The sequence below is a fragment of the Neoarius graeffei genome, chromosome 27, assembly GCF_027579695.1.
Source record: "Neoarius graeffei isolate fNeoGra1 chromosome 27, fNeoGra1.pri, whole genome shotgun sequence".
Classification (NCBI taxonomy): Eukaryota; Metazoa; Chordata; class Actinopteri; order Siluriformes; family Ariidae; genus Neoarius; species Neoarius graeffei.
This window is the reverse complement of record NC_083595.1, coordinates 13,489,376-13,503,281: the sequence shown is the minus strand read 5'-3', so window position 1 is coordinate 13,503,281 and position 13,906 is coordinate 13,489,376. Positions and strand designations below refer to the sequence as shown.

Here is a 13,906-nt window from a genome sequence, read left to right as displayed (position 1 = left end):
AGTGATAAAAGGCTGAAAAGCTAGCAATAAATAGTTCATTGAGAACTCAGTTCTGGCCTGCCGTGCTTCTGTGCTCCACCCACCCAGTCCAATACTACACGTGATTACCACGATATTCAACGAGATGCGTTATATGCATGCGCAGTAGTGAAAAAACCGACAGCCTGACTCGTACACGATGTGATTCGGAATTCTTTGGTATTTTCCGTCCTGCCAATAAACACACAGATTAACAGACACGGCACACGCTTTAATATGTGGCGGCTTTAGTTGACGGTGTTTCTGAATCTTCGCTTCATTTTTTTTTTTTTTTTTCCCCCCAAACTAGCCAGCTGGGCTGGCTAGTGACAGGAATTACCCGCCAAATGACAAATTAAGTTGCCTCAGGCGAGCGGACCACCGGAAATGTCGAGCCCTGCTCTATTTTTTTTTTTTTTTTTTTTAACCTTGCGCAATACCAGAAAAATTCAGTTGAAATCAAGCCATTTGAGGCGGATTGGTCCGCCTCTGAAAAAAACTTGGCATTTGGATTTTCCGGCAAACATTGATTTTCGTGACGTCGTGTGTGGGACGCCTCCTTCTGAATCCTACGTCAGCGCTGGTTTGTTTGAGAAAACGACCTGGTGGTTTTCTGCAAATTTCTTCAACGTTATCGCGTAATTATTAAAATGGTTAACAGATGTATCGTAGGAGGGTGTAGCAACACCAATCATGATGGGATTAGTACTCATCGTTTTCCAAAAGACCGGACAATGAGAGAGAAATGGGAGCGCTTGGTCGACACAGGCTGTGCACTGAAACTGTAGATAATGTCACGAATCTGGCTCCAGACTCTCTTGGGATTTTTCCAGACGCGTCTTTTTTTTTTTTTTTTCCCAACTGTAGACAGATGGCCTTGTGCAAAATTACCCTTCTGGATGAGTGTGTAAAGGGACATACTTTCATATAAAAAAAAAAAGCACGAAGTTGGTCCAGATTATGCACTTTAATACAGTTTTCAAAACTGAAACCTCCGAACCGAGGCTGACATACACACGTTGTCGCCATGACCCAAACTCTTATTTCTTGGAAAAGGCCCGGCGCTAGAGCTCGGTGGTCTCAATACTCTTTTCGACAGCTTCCCGTAACAACTCGGAAGTGCGTCACATGGGACCGCTGGCCGAAGAAGGCGAGGAATGGAGGACGACCTGGAGCATATTTTAAAATACGAGCACCCTTTCCCTCGGTAATAAAATTCAGTCAAGCGATTTCTTTAGTCTCGTCCATTTATTTCGAATAGTGAACCAAATTGTATACACTCACCGGCCATTTTAATAGGAGCACCTGTATGCGCATGCACAGTGCGCGATTGTTACACTCGTTCTTACAACACGACGTCAGAGTAGCTACGGTCTCTATATGAGGCAGCAGCCACAGAAACAGACCAAGAACAAAAGTTCACAAGTCATTGGTGTGCTCTGCCATCTTGCTACTATGCTTAACTTCCGTTGTAGGTTGTGTGACCCCCCCCCACCCCCGTTCATCACATGTCATTGATTTCGCCAGTTCACTCCCTGATACAAAAAAAAAAAAAAAAGTTCCAAGAATCTTGAACAGGACCAGTTCAAGAGCCCGTTCCCTGTTGGTCAAAAAGGGGAGTAACCCTAACCACTATCAAGTGGACAAGGCAGTGTGTCCGCTCTCATCGGGTTATTTAAAGAACCTCCATTTAAGCTCGTTATGCCTGTGATATCTTGGGACATCTTCAACTTGTGTTTTTTGTGTGGTCCCCCCCCCCCCCCCCCCCCCCCCCCACCTCTTTGCTTGTTGAGGTGAAAGAAGGCAGAATCTAGCCTCGAGTTCATTGTGCTTAAACTGACTAAACTGGTGCCTCATCTCATTGTCTCTCCTTCCTGTCATGCAGCCATCCACCACAGCAGGACAGCCAATGAGACGCTCCAAGGTATCGTACCATCATCTCGCGCACGCTTTAGCATAAATGACTAATCACTCCATCTGTGAGCTGAGGCTTCAGACATGAGCAGAATGTTCATTCCCAGAACTGACGGGCCACAGTACTCCTCCTGTGAGCAGTTACTCATGCTCCTTAATGTACGCTACAAAACCAAAAACGTAGAATGCTTTGGCCCTTTGGTACGGGCTGGATAAAAATTTAACGCGCACAGGAGACAGAAACAGCAGCACTCGGTGGGGAAAAAATACTCCAAGTATTTAAAAGCACAAAGCAACCTATCAAGTTGGCAAATTGCCTTCATAAGTGCATTTTAATGGCGCTTTAATGAAGGCGACGGCTAAAATGCTTTTGGGGTATTTTTTGGAAACGGCGCATGCTTTCTGGAGCTCATCTCCACCAAGTGCAGTCAGTGTTTGCATCATTAGTGTGCATCTTGGACAAAAGCATGTTTTGTTTCTTTGTGCTGTTGTCATGCAGTTTGGGTTTGTTCATGAAGAGCAGCTTGTGGATTTCGAGTCTCTGCAGCTGTATGTAGGGTTTTTTTTTTTTTTTGGTAAAATTGTTTTGTATCCAGATGAGCTTTGAGTTGCTTGTCTAGTGATCCCCCCCAGTTTTTGTGTTCATCTTGCTCTCGTAATGCTTGTTTTTACTTTGTACGTTGCATTTGATGTGTTTTTGTCTTGCCAGCGTCATGTTTTGTAGTGCCTTGTTGACCTTGAACAGATTTTCAGACGTTGACGGACAGCACAATGCTTCGATGCACTAAAACAACTGGAGCAGGGACGAGCTCGTTGACCTCTGAAAATCATTTTCCGTGTTGTGTTGTGTGTTCTGTGTGGGCGAGAAGTACTGTTTTGTGGCAACAATTGCTGAGCAGCTCTTTATTCACCACCATGGTTTATCTCCTCCAGTCAAACGCAAAAGTAAAATTAGTCCGGAGTTTGGCTGTGTGTGAAGAATCGTCGCCGCCCACAATCGCAGAGCCATCACACCAGGTAAAGTGTGTGTGTGTGTGTGCATGAGGGATGAGATGTGCAATGTGACCAAATGATATGCATACTGCAATAAATTAAACCACCATACATTGTTCCAGTTTAGATTCTTTATTATTATTATTACTCACAATTCAGAAATTAGTCACGTTATATGGACAAAAGTATGTGGACATCTGACCAATTGCACCCAGATGTGTCTTTTGAACATTCCAGATGTATTCCCCTTGTGCTGTTATAATAATCTCCACTCTTCTGCGAAGGCTTTCCACTCGATTTTGGATTGTAGTTATTGGGATTTCAGGTCAGGTGCTAATGTGGGGCAAGGAAACTGGGCATGCAGTCAGTCAGCATTCCAGCCCATCCCAAAAGGGTTCACTGGAGTTAAGGTCAGGGCTACGTGCAGAACACTTGTAATGTTCCCCACCAATGTTGGCCAAGTTGAAAATTTCATCTTTTTTGGTGCAGTCTGGTGACCTTCTGGAGCTGCAATTGAGCCTTTGAAAGAAAGCATTAATTTTAAGTGTGAATTATATTTTATTCGGCATTTAACACATTTCATTTACTAACTTAAAATGTTGTAACCAAATTTAAGTTTAGTTCCTTATTCATTAACCAGAACTGTACAAATTGCTGCAATAAAAGCAGAAACCTTTAAATTATCACTTCTAGTGCATTTAAGACAAAAAAAACCCTACAAATTGCTGCAGTTGAGTCACGTGGCACAAAAAACATCTTTACTATCAACAACGAAGATAACAATTGAGATTCAGCCGACGCTGAAGATTAATATTATGAAATGTATACAACTGAAAATAATAGATACCTTTTAACAAGTTTTGATCTTGCGAAATATACATCATGCAAATGTTACGTCACAATGTTAATCATTTTGATTCTGTTCAAAAGTGCAATAAAGGAGTTAAATGAGTGAAATTAAATTACAAATGAAAGCAAATTTTCCTGTAGTTACTTCAAATGTAAATACTCTAAACAATGCAAAAAAAAATTAATGGTAGTTTATGAAAGTACTTTTTCAGAGAATGTAAATCTTGGCGAAAGAGTGAACGTGATGGTCATGCTGTTACCATGGAAACGGTCTTTATGAATGCGGAAGTGGGTTCTCAATGCGCCGAGTCCGGTGTGACTGAGGAAGGGGACAAGTTTTATGGCTTTTCTAATTTGGATCATTTAAAAACTATCATATTTGGCAGTGAGCACAGAGGAAAGTCTAAAGTTTCTGTCACTCTGTTTATCATCCTTGTATGATAAAAAAAAAAAAACTTGCAAAGATATTTATCTCAATACATGACCTACTCAGTCTAAACCTGCCGAGCTTTGCTGGAGAAGCTCTCAAAACTCAGTCTTTTGCTTCTATTCAAGACTCGTTTCGAAGTCTGACCAATAAGAATGCTACGTTTTTGGCGGTAAATTTGATTTTCTTTATTTTACTGTTATATATGGAAAGCACGTGCGCCGGGCACGCCCCGGGAAACCGCTGACCGTCAACAAAAATGTTCACAGAAATGCACAAAATTACTTGACAAAACAATTTTGGTTAGCGCAGGTTAGTATAAAATTTATGGCTGTGTTTTTTTTTTTTTTTTTTTTTTTTTTTTTTTTTTGAGAATTGGCCGCGTAAAACACGGCTGCACAGCTCACTAGCTAAGCCTATGCTGACCAGGCACTTCCCTTTCCTGAGCCGGTGTGAAATGTTCTCACTAGGGGTGTAACAGTACGACATGTTCAGAGACTCAGATTGTTGGCGCGCCCGCGTCTAAGATGCACCATTTCGAATAATGAATGCATTGTTGAGAGGGGCAGGGGCCAATATGGACGCGAGCATTTTGTACTCTATTTGGAACGTTGTGTGGCGTTTTACTTGACTTCATGGTCTCAATATCAAAAATCTTGCACAAATGTATGCAACTTCCAACATAATTATCTGGATGTTCAACAGATTTCAGCATCGGATGAATTTGTTTTGACCGCCGCCATATTGAATATACGTCGGACCCGTTCGTGTATTTACGCCGCCCCGTTTGTAGCGTCCCAAGCGAGTAAAACCTGATCCAAGTCTTTCGCTAGGTGGCGTCTTACGGTCTATGTATGAATATTCGAAAGAGACAAGAAAACAACATGGATAATAAAAAAAAAAGAAAAAATGCATCTATTTTGTCATTTTTGGGCAGAAAGAGTACATTCACCTGAAAAAACTGATACCCCTGATACCCAAGGTAATTAGTCGTACTAGATTTGCAACAACAACTACTGCAACATCAACTACTACAACAGCAACGACTACTACCACTGCCACTACCATTGACTACTACTATAGACCTTCACCAAACTGAAAACAAGTTAATAAAATAAATTAATGAAATTAGAAGTAGAGATGATTAGAGACGAGCAGAATTAGACTGTCACAGCATGCAAAAACAAACCCATTCTTGTGCTATAATTTACAAGGAGGAGATAATATAGATGTGATGTATAGTGGCCTGTGGTTGAATTCCAAAATATTGCCACTGATTTAAACAATAGCTCAATATATTTGGTTGAAGCATTGATTTTTGTCATCTACATTGCTTCATATGGCTTCTAATACCAAAAAAAAAAAAAAACAGAATTGAGAAGAAAAAAACAGCCCCTGGGCTGCTGCAGCTGTTCATTGGGCTCGCTTCACTCACTAGGTTCGCTTCAACTGAAGGATAATCACTGGGCCCCCCATTGTAGAAATGGGCCCCTGTTTTTTCCTAGGAGGGGCCCTGTGGGCCCCTTGACCTGCAAAACAATCTGAGGGTGTATTCACACCTACGTTGTTTGGTCTGGACCAAATGACCAAACGAACCAAATTTCCCTTGGTCCGGACCTTTTGGGTTGGTCTGAATACAAACCACCGAACTCTGGTCCGGACCAAACAAGCGGACCGAGACCGAGCTGCAAGGTCGGACTCAGTCCGGACCAAAGGAACCCTGGTGTGGCTCTTTTGGAGGTGTGAAAGCAGACCGGACCTAATCTGACAGTTTTGCTTTTTTGTACCTCGGGAGCTTCCGTCGTTTGTCGAGCATTATGGGAAACAGAGTCTTGACACTCCACTGCAAAGTGCAAACACTGTTTCGGTTGTCAAGGGAACCTTACAACAGTCGTTCAGTCATTCAGACCAGTGGTAGGCTAGACTACAGAGTACAAAAAATGAGTAGGGGCAAACGTGGGCCGAGGAAGAAATGTGCACCCTTGTGGATATATGGGCAGATGTCCACATATCTGAGCTTTTGGAGAGAACACACAAAAATGCCGACGTGTTTGCTGTATTCAGTGAGAAAATGGAGAAGGGGTTCACGCGCTCCCCAGAACAATGTCGACTAAAATTGAAGAAACTCCGTCAGACCTACATTAAAATCAGGGACATTCTTTCAAAAAGTGGCGGTACTAGCGACTTGCGTGAAGAGCCAGAACTGTCACAACATGATGTGCGCTCATCAGCGCTATCCTCCGTGACTACTTTTGAACTTAACGCTTTGTGCGCGTGTCGTCTCTGACCAATAGCTGAACGACCTCAGGGCGCGTGGCTTTGTTGACAGATTTTGGTCCGCTTACTAAAACGTACAGTGTGAAAGCGAACCGCACCAAAATGAAAAAATAAAAAAAAACATTTGGTTCGGACCAAAGCAAGTGAACTATCGAACTATCCTGGTCTGAATACACCCTGAGTCTCTGCATGTTGTATTGTGGTGTTTTGGATAAGTCTTGATTTGATATGTCTGGGTATCGAACATAATATTCCACAATCTGCATAATAAAGTAGGCAATTTGTCATAACACCGGATACCTGACGATCACATCCATATGTGGTTCTTGGCAAAATCGTTATCACAAATTTGTAAGCGCACAGTTGTCTCCATTATCATTGTATGTTGCAACGTGAAGATTTCTCTTCACTGGAGCTAACTTGTGTAGCCCAACCCAGTTCCAGCATAAGAATGCGAGCATGAGTGTCCGACCTCACCATGGCTGAATGGGCACAAGTCCCAACACAACCACAAATCTACTGGAAACACTTCCTCGAAGAGTGGAGGCTGTTGAGGGGAAGCTCCATATTAATGCCCATGACTGATACAATTTGAGTGGGAGCTGATCTGAAGGTATCCTTGTGAAGTGCCGAAACCACCTCAACTGGTTCTTCTCAGTTCCACGGAGCAGCAGTTTTACCCTCAACAGCAATCCTGTGTAGGAAGCTATTTTCCTGCAGGCTGTGCGCATGACCAAATACTTTTAGACGCTACAGTCAGCTCAGCTGCTTCACACTTGGCTCGGGGATGTGTTGGAGGTCCACTTTTGATGTTGCCAAGAGAACCTTACATCCTGTCCATGAAACCTTATTTAACTTTGTATTTTTATCCAAAAGTTGAGATTGGGTTCTAAGTAGTCTTGCTCAAAGAGCCTGGAGAAGCTGCTTGGTGATTGGTGGTGTTTGAACTCTGGTCCTTCCAACCAGTCACCCAATGCCTTACTTGCTGAAATACCACTGGCCACAAATAGGAGTGGAGAGACGACACACTGTCCTGAAATGGTTTTGACTTGACGCCAAGAACCTGGTAGGACACAGTGCTCCCTGCACTGAACTTGTGTAGCCCAGATTGCATTAAGTAGCAACCCAGATATCCTGTACTTCCGCAGCACGTCCCATAATGGTTGGTGGCACATGAGGCCCTTGTTGTTGTTTTGACAGCATTGCGTGGCTGTCCTGGACAACACACGCTTGCCTGCAGACACCACCCTCAAGTGGGTCCTGGGAACTGTAATCTGCGCCGAGGTATTCCAGCATGAGTGATTTTTATATTGAACCGAAATGAAGCTGTGCCCATATTCGTTTTCATATTGCGAGCCGGTGTTCCACAACCAGAGGTGCAACGTGTCGCAGCAGAGCGTCGGCGTCTCGGGTGATGTATCTACGTGTTGAAAACGTGAATATCCCGATCATACTGGTCCCAAAAAAAAAAGTCCCTTCCATACCAGGGTCTGGTCTTCCCAGGCAGTCTCCTGTCCTGGTACTAACCAGCTCTTTGAGGCACAGGAGTGCAGCGCCGATCTCTGTTTGCATTGCCCTCGGCCTCTCACCTATACAGCTAGGGTTACAGTGGGGGGCTAGTCCTCTGGTAACCGTGAGAGTTTGACTCCCTACTTGCGAGATGGCAGTAGGTACCATTTTTATGATGGTCTTTGGTATGACCCGATCGCGGGTAGAACTCCTGATCTCCCAGTCAAGAGGTGGACATGCTAACCACTAGGCCAACTCGCAGTCGATCATACTGATGCTGCTTTAAAAACAAAGGTGGGTGAACTGGGTGTTGAGGTGCACATTTACCGTATACCACTCTTCAAACACAAGCGGAGTTGCTGAGCATCATATGAAAAGTGTTAAATAATTCTCATTTCAGAGAAGTAACAGCCTCAATAAATAAATACATAAAACATGTTTGTGTCCTTTAGCTTAGCTGACGTTTCGGGGGGAGGAAAGCGTCACAGAAAACTGCGCTCACAAGCGAGGGAGAGGGGTAATGAGGAAGAGAGGAGTGGAGAGATTTGGACAAGCAACATGTGTGATCAGAGATGTGCTGAGGAGGAAATGAAGAGGCAGAAAGGTGCGCAGACCTTAGACGTCATAGACGAACACTCATGCTGGTCTCAGAAAGAAGAATCTCAAGGTCAAAAAAGTCACACCTCTGTTTCGCCGTGCCGGCTGTCCCTTTTACACAGACCTCGATTCTGGATCTGTTGCTCCCAGTCGTTCTGGTTCAGAGGCAGAAAAACGCAGATCCCCTGATGTGCATTCGGGCGCTTGATCCAGAATGTGGGGCAGAATAAAGGCGTAAGATTCCCGCCTTGAACAGGCTGTGGAAAAGGAGCCCTTTTTTTTGGGGTCTGACATCTTCCCTCAGATTTATTCAGGAAGGGCCCCATTAGGCTTCTGATGGCAACCCTGAGGTTCACAGAAGTACACAAGCCTGTTCACAGTAACAAGGTCTCGATCAGTGTAGGGACTGTAGTATGTGGCTTTTCAGTGAAACCCTAGTAGTGGGCAAAGACTTGACATCACTGTATAGTCTACTGTATCGATCAGAGTATTCTGTGATGTGTGTGTACGATGCTCTTGGCCAGTAAGTTTGATATTCTTTCTTTCCTTGTTGAACAAATAAATAAAAACCATTTAAATTGACCTTTACATCCAGTTTCTTGTTGAGTATGCAGAAAAAAAGAGCAAGCAAATGAACTTGAATGTTTTGCTGTTCAGCAAGCAATTCAGACCTTAAATCAGCGCCACTTAATCATTAGTGGGGGGTGGGGAGCAAGTCTGAAGCAAGTGAAAACCAAAGAGTAGTGAGCATATAACGTTTCTAATCGTAGATTTATCATATTTTATTTAAGAACTATTACGATCAGTAGAGTGATTGAACAATCATACTGCCAGTACTGCTTTCAAGTCCTTTGTAAGCCAGACTTGCAGTATCTGAGGTGACCGAAGGTGTGAAACCAGGCGAAGGCATTCAGTCAGTGGGTGTGGATTCGGATGAGTTCAGGATCCAGGCAGATCTTCACCGAACTTGGCATGACTGTCCGATGCCCCTTTTCGACCAAGAGGGAATGGTTTCTTGAACCGGTTCTGTTCAGGAGTCTTTGAACCTTGGTGCTAGGTAGCGAACCAGCCCATGTGTCCGCCATTTTTGAGAAGAACCACTGTAATTGAGGATGCGTCATGAAGGCAGGGCGTTGCACAATTTGCAACGGTAAACGGTATTGGCGAGATGGTGGAGCGCATTCATTCGTTACTTGTGAGCGCTTTTTTTTTTTTTTTTTTTTTTAATTTATTTTCTTGAAGATGTATCCATTTTCCATTTCTGGTTGAGAGTACGTCGTGCACATTCTGGCTGCCGCTTCTCACTGGAGCGCTCTCCCCCCCGTTTGTGTAGTTTGTTTTTTGCTTTTGTTTGCTGGTTGTGGTGTAGCTCTGGACCCAGTTTTGGGCGTCGGTTCCCTCCAGGCCTTGGTTCGCTGTGGGTGATGCCTGTGCTCCGAGCAATGGACTGCAGGGAGCTTGTTGCTCATTTTAACATCGTTGTTGTCCAGTGCTCTGTGCAGCAGTGCTTTAGTGCTTGACGTGATGTTGCGTCGCGGCAGCTGTACAGGTGGTTTGGGACATACCAGCGCATCTGTGTGGTGGTGCGTCTGTGCTTGCTTTGTGGATCCATGGCGTGGTGTTCTGAGTGATGTTGCCAGGTGGTGTCACGGCGGCGGTGTGGGACTGGGGGGGGGGGTTGTTCGTTTGTGTTTTTTTTTTTTTTTTTTTTTTTTTAGATATTTTTTGGGCTTTTTTCACCTTTATTGGATAGGACAGTGTAGAGACAGGAAATGAGCGGGAGAGAGACGGGGAGGGATCGGGAAATGACCTCGGGTCGGAATCGAACCCGGGTCCCCAGATTTATGGTATGGCACCTTATCCACCTGAGCCACGACGCCCCCGGGGGGGTTGTTTGTTTGTTTGTTTTTGTGCACCTTTTGGTGGGACTGCAGCTGCTATACCATTTGGAGTGACATCTTGACCTCTATTTGGTCGGACCCCTCCCCCCTCCATAATTGTAAAGCAACTTTTGGTTTTGAGAAAGGTGCTATATAAATTGAACTTATTTTCCATTGAGTTCTCCATTGCTACACTGTGCTTCCTATCCAAACTAATGACACACCCACTCATGTCATCATGGTTCGCACTGGAAAAACTATCTATATTTTGGTTCCAGCTGGTAACCAACATTTCAGGTTCTGGAACAGTTCATTTTTGGTCAAAATGCTCTGAACGGGTCAAAATTTGGTGCGCAAACCAGAATGGAACCCGTTCCTTGTTGGTCGAAAAGGGGTAACGGTAGTCCAGCTTGCTCTTCGTTCAACAAGTTCCCGACCTGTAAACCGTTTTTCAACCTCGCTCAGACGAAATGGCCGACTTTAGTGCACGGAGAAGCTCTCGGCATGTTGGTGCATGTAATATACTCCTTCTCTTCGACCAGGTTGCTTTTGTGTCACATGCCTACTGGAGCACAGCTTGGATGATGTGTGATAATTGTCAAAAAAAAAAAGTGCCTAAATATCAAGTATGGCGATATAATATTTCCTTCTACGTGATCCCACCCGTCCCTGTTCTCTTGGACGCAGCTGTCGCTCTCGAGAGTCGCACTTCCACAGCATCAGCAATCCACTCAGTAATTGAGCTCAGTGTGCGGTAGGTGCGTATTTGATTGAAAAGAGTGTCTGCTCCCCCCCCCCCCCCCCGTGATGTGTGTGTTTAATAGACGGCGCGGTGTTTGTGTGTATTTAATAGATGCGTACAGGGAGTCAGTTTGTCCCAAGCGCAGTATTGCTTGCATCCATCATCTCTCTAAAATGTAATTTTCCTGTGTCAGCGGCTTGCAGCTCCACAGATTTTTTTTTTTTTTTCTTCCTCCTCCTTCTTTGCGGATTGATATAATTGGCCACTTTTCACTCAAAGCCCATTCCCGCCCATTATTAAGTTATCGCAAAGCTTGGAGAACCGTAAGGCCACATCAGCTCGACCGCACATCCAGTGCTTATACGGCACATTAAAGCAAAATATTGCAAAATTAGCATGGCTGCCACCGGAAAGCTCCGAATTAGAGTGTAGAAAGGCTCAGCAAACGACTGAGAGCTGGAATGGTTTCTCAGTGTGTGTTTAATAAAAGCTGTTTTTAAAAAAAAAAAGCTTTTTTTTTTTTTTCCTCCCATTTGTGCATAATATAAAAAAAAAAAAAAGTTGCTCAGCTGGTAATATGCATAGACATGCAGCCAGGGTCATAAGACTGACGCCGAGAAGCATGAGCTGGGTTTTATTTTACAAACGTTCCCATTTAAAAAAAAAATAAAAAATCAATTATGAAAAATTGTGCATTTTTTGAAAGATTTTTTGACTAATGGAAAACAAAATTACCCGACAGATAATGATCTCGGACTTTTAAAATGGGCTTTAAAATAAATGTTTAAGCTGCATTCTTTATGATAAAACAAATGCTGGATGTTTTTCCCTTTTAGACAGAGAAGCTGTAGTTGGTCTTTGTGGAACTGGACCGTGTAAGGATGAACAGGTGTTGATCAGCATTACGTCCTTGAACGTGTGAATGAGATTCCCCCGGGGATAAGGGTGTCTGTTCACAGCCCGTGTCTTCTCACTATTTATTTACCGTCCTTCCTTTCTTCCTTCCTTTCTCTTGTTTCTTTCTTTCACTCGGCCGTCTCATGTCTCGTTCGGCGCGCTGAGTGTTGCGAGCTCAGCTGCAGCGTTGCTGTCAACCTCGAGAGACGGCACTTGATCAATGCCGAGGCGAGCTTGCTTTGCCCCATTTTGTTGTTCCCTTTTTCTCCTTCTTGTAAAGGGCATGACAGTTACTGATGGACTACGCTGTGTCCTTGAGAGAAATAAAGGGTGCGGCGGGGGAAGAGACATCAATGATGGACAGAGATGTCTTTTTTTTTTTTTTCCTTTTTTTTTTTAAGAGAAAAACACGTTTTTTGTTTTTTTTTAAATAAATAAAATGGCTCATTTTGGTTGATTCGGGTTGAAGTGAAGACCACAGCAGGGAACAAGATAAAGTTTATTATTTTTGATGGATATAAGGGTTGTTTTACAATCAGGGTACGCAAGCTAAAAATCACATTTAACACTTATTATCTTCAATATCGAAAGGCTTGACTGAATAAACTTGGTTGTTTATTGTAGCCCTGTGATAGCTCTATTTACCATGCAAAAAAAAAATTGGTGATAACGTTATTTTTGGTGAATGGATGGCAATATATGTCACATTTAGCAAAATTACTCGTGTCATTTAGAAAAAGTACTTTTTTAACCACAGGTAGCTCCAAAAGGGATGCACTTAAATCATTCTTTATACCATAAAACAAAGATTTGGTTCCATATCATTGGAAACATAGTTAAGTTTTAATGTTGAATGCCAGTAAGTTTTCAGACTATTTTGATCAAATTAGTATGTAATTGTCAAAAAAAAGTCCTCTCCGAGACAGCTAATTTTTCAATATAAAATAACATATCTAAAATGATTATTTTCATCCTAAAATGTGGTCAAGATATTGGGACATAAATATTAGAGACAACTAACACAAAGCTTACAGCCTTATATTTAAAAGCACTATGGAAGTAGTGGATTCTGAATTGTCAAAAAAAAAAAAAAGTCCTCTCCGAGAATCACTTCATTTGTTTCTCCCATCTTATCGCAGATTACACAAAACTACCATACACACATGTCAAAAAATTACCTGAAATCTGTTCTTTAACTTGTCCTTTGCTTAAAAACTGGTACAAGAACCAGTTTGAATCAATTTGAATTTTGGACCCCTGTGACACAAAGTCTGTAACCTGATTGTAAAACAACCCGTAAAGAAAATCTCTCCTAATTGTATTATCATTTTTCTGTTTTTGTGGGGGGGGGGTTAATTTAATTTTTTTTTTTTTGATGGTAGCTTCCAGAGTTATGAACAAAATGGCTTCATTCTTCGTGGTGGTGTTGAGGTCGTCACTGGACCAGCAAAGCAGTTTGCTCTGAACGTTCTATCAAATAAACGCGAAATGTATTAAAATATATACGAGTGATTCCACGCTTATGGGTACTGAAATGGGGACATGAACTTATTCACCTAAAACCATTTCTTTTTTTACCATCAGGTCACAAAACATGTAATCTTTAATGAATGATATGTTAAAAGATAACTTTAATTTTCTGAGATGTAATAAAAACATTTATATGCCAAAGTCAAGCCTATGAGTTCCAAAATGATGTCTGTTACATTACTTCTGTTACGATTGTCCATCTCGCGTCTGTTACAAATTAATTACAATCTAGCTATATACCATGTTAATCTTATTGAAAGAATGTGTATGTTT

At 42.7% G+C, this 13,906-nt stretch overlaps 1 protein-coding gene across 6 annotated transcripts in view; it reads left to right on the top strand.

Moving 5' to 3' along the window:
- The window catches only part of LOC132875125 (R3H domain-containing protein 1), an 87,525-nt gene that overhangs the window by 46,474 nt on the left and 27,145 nt on the right, over positions 1-13,906 (top strand). For 5 of the 6 annotated variants that reach the window (XM_060911749.1, XM_060911752.1, XM_060911751.1 and 2 more), the window contains exons 4-5: positions 1,904-1,942; positions 2,866-2,949. The exons of the other annotated variant lie outside the window; for it this stretch is intronic. In XM_060911749.1, coding sequence (XP_060767732.1) covers positions 1,904-1,942; positions 2,866-2,949 — 123 coding nt within the window. The remainder of the gene's footprint in view (positions 1-1,903; positions 1,943-2,865; positions 2,950-13,906) is intronic. 6 annotated transcript variants of the gene reach the window in all.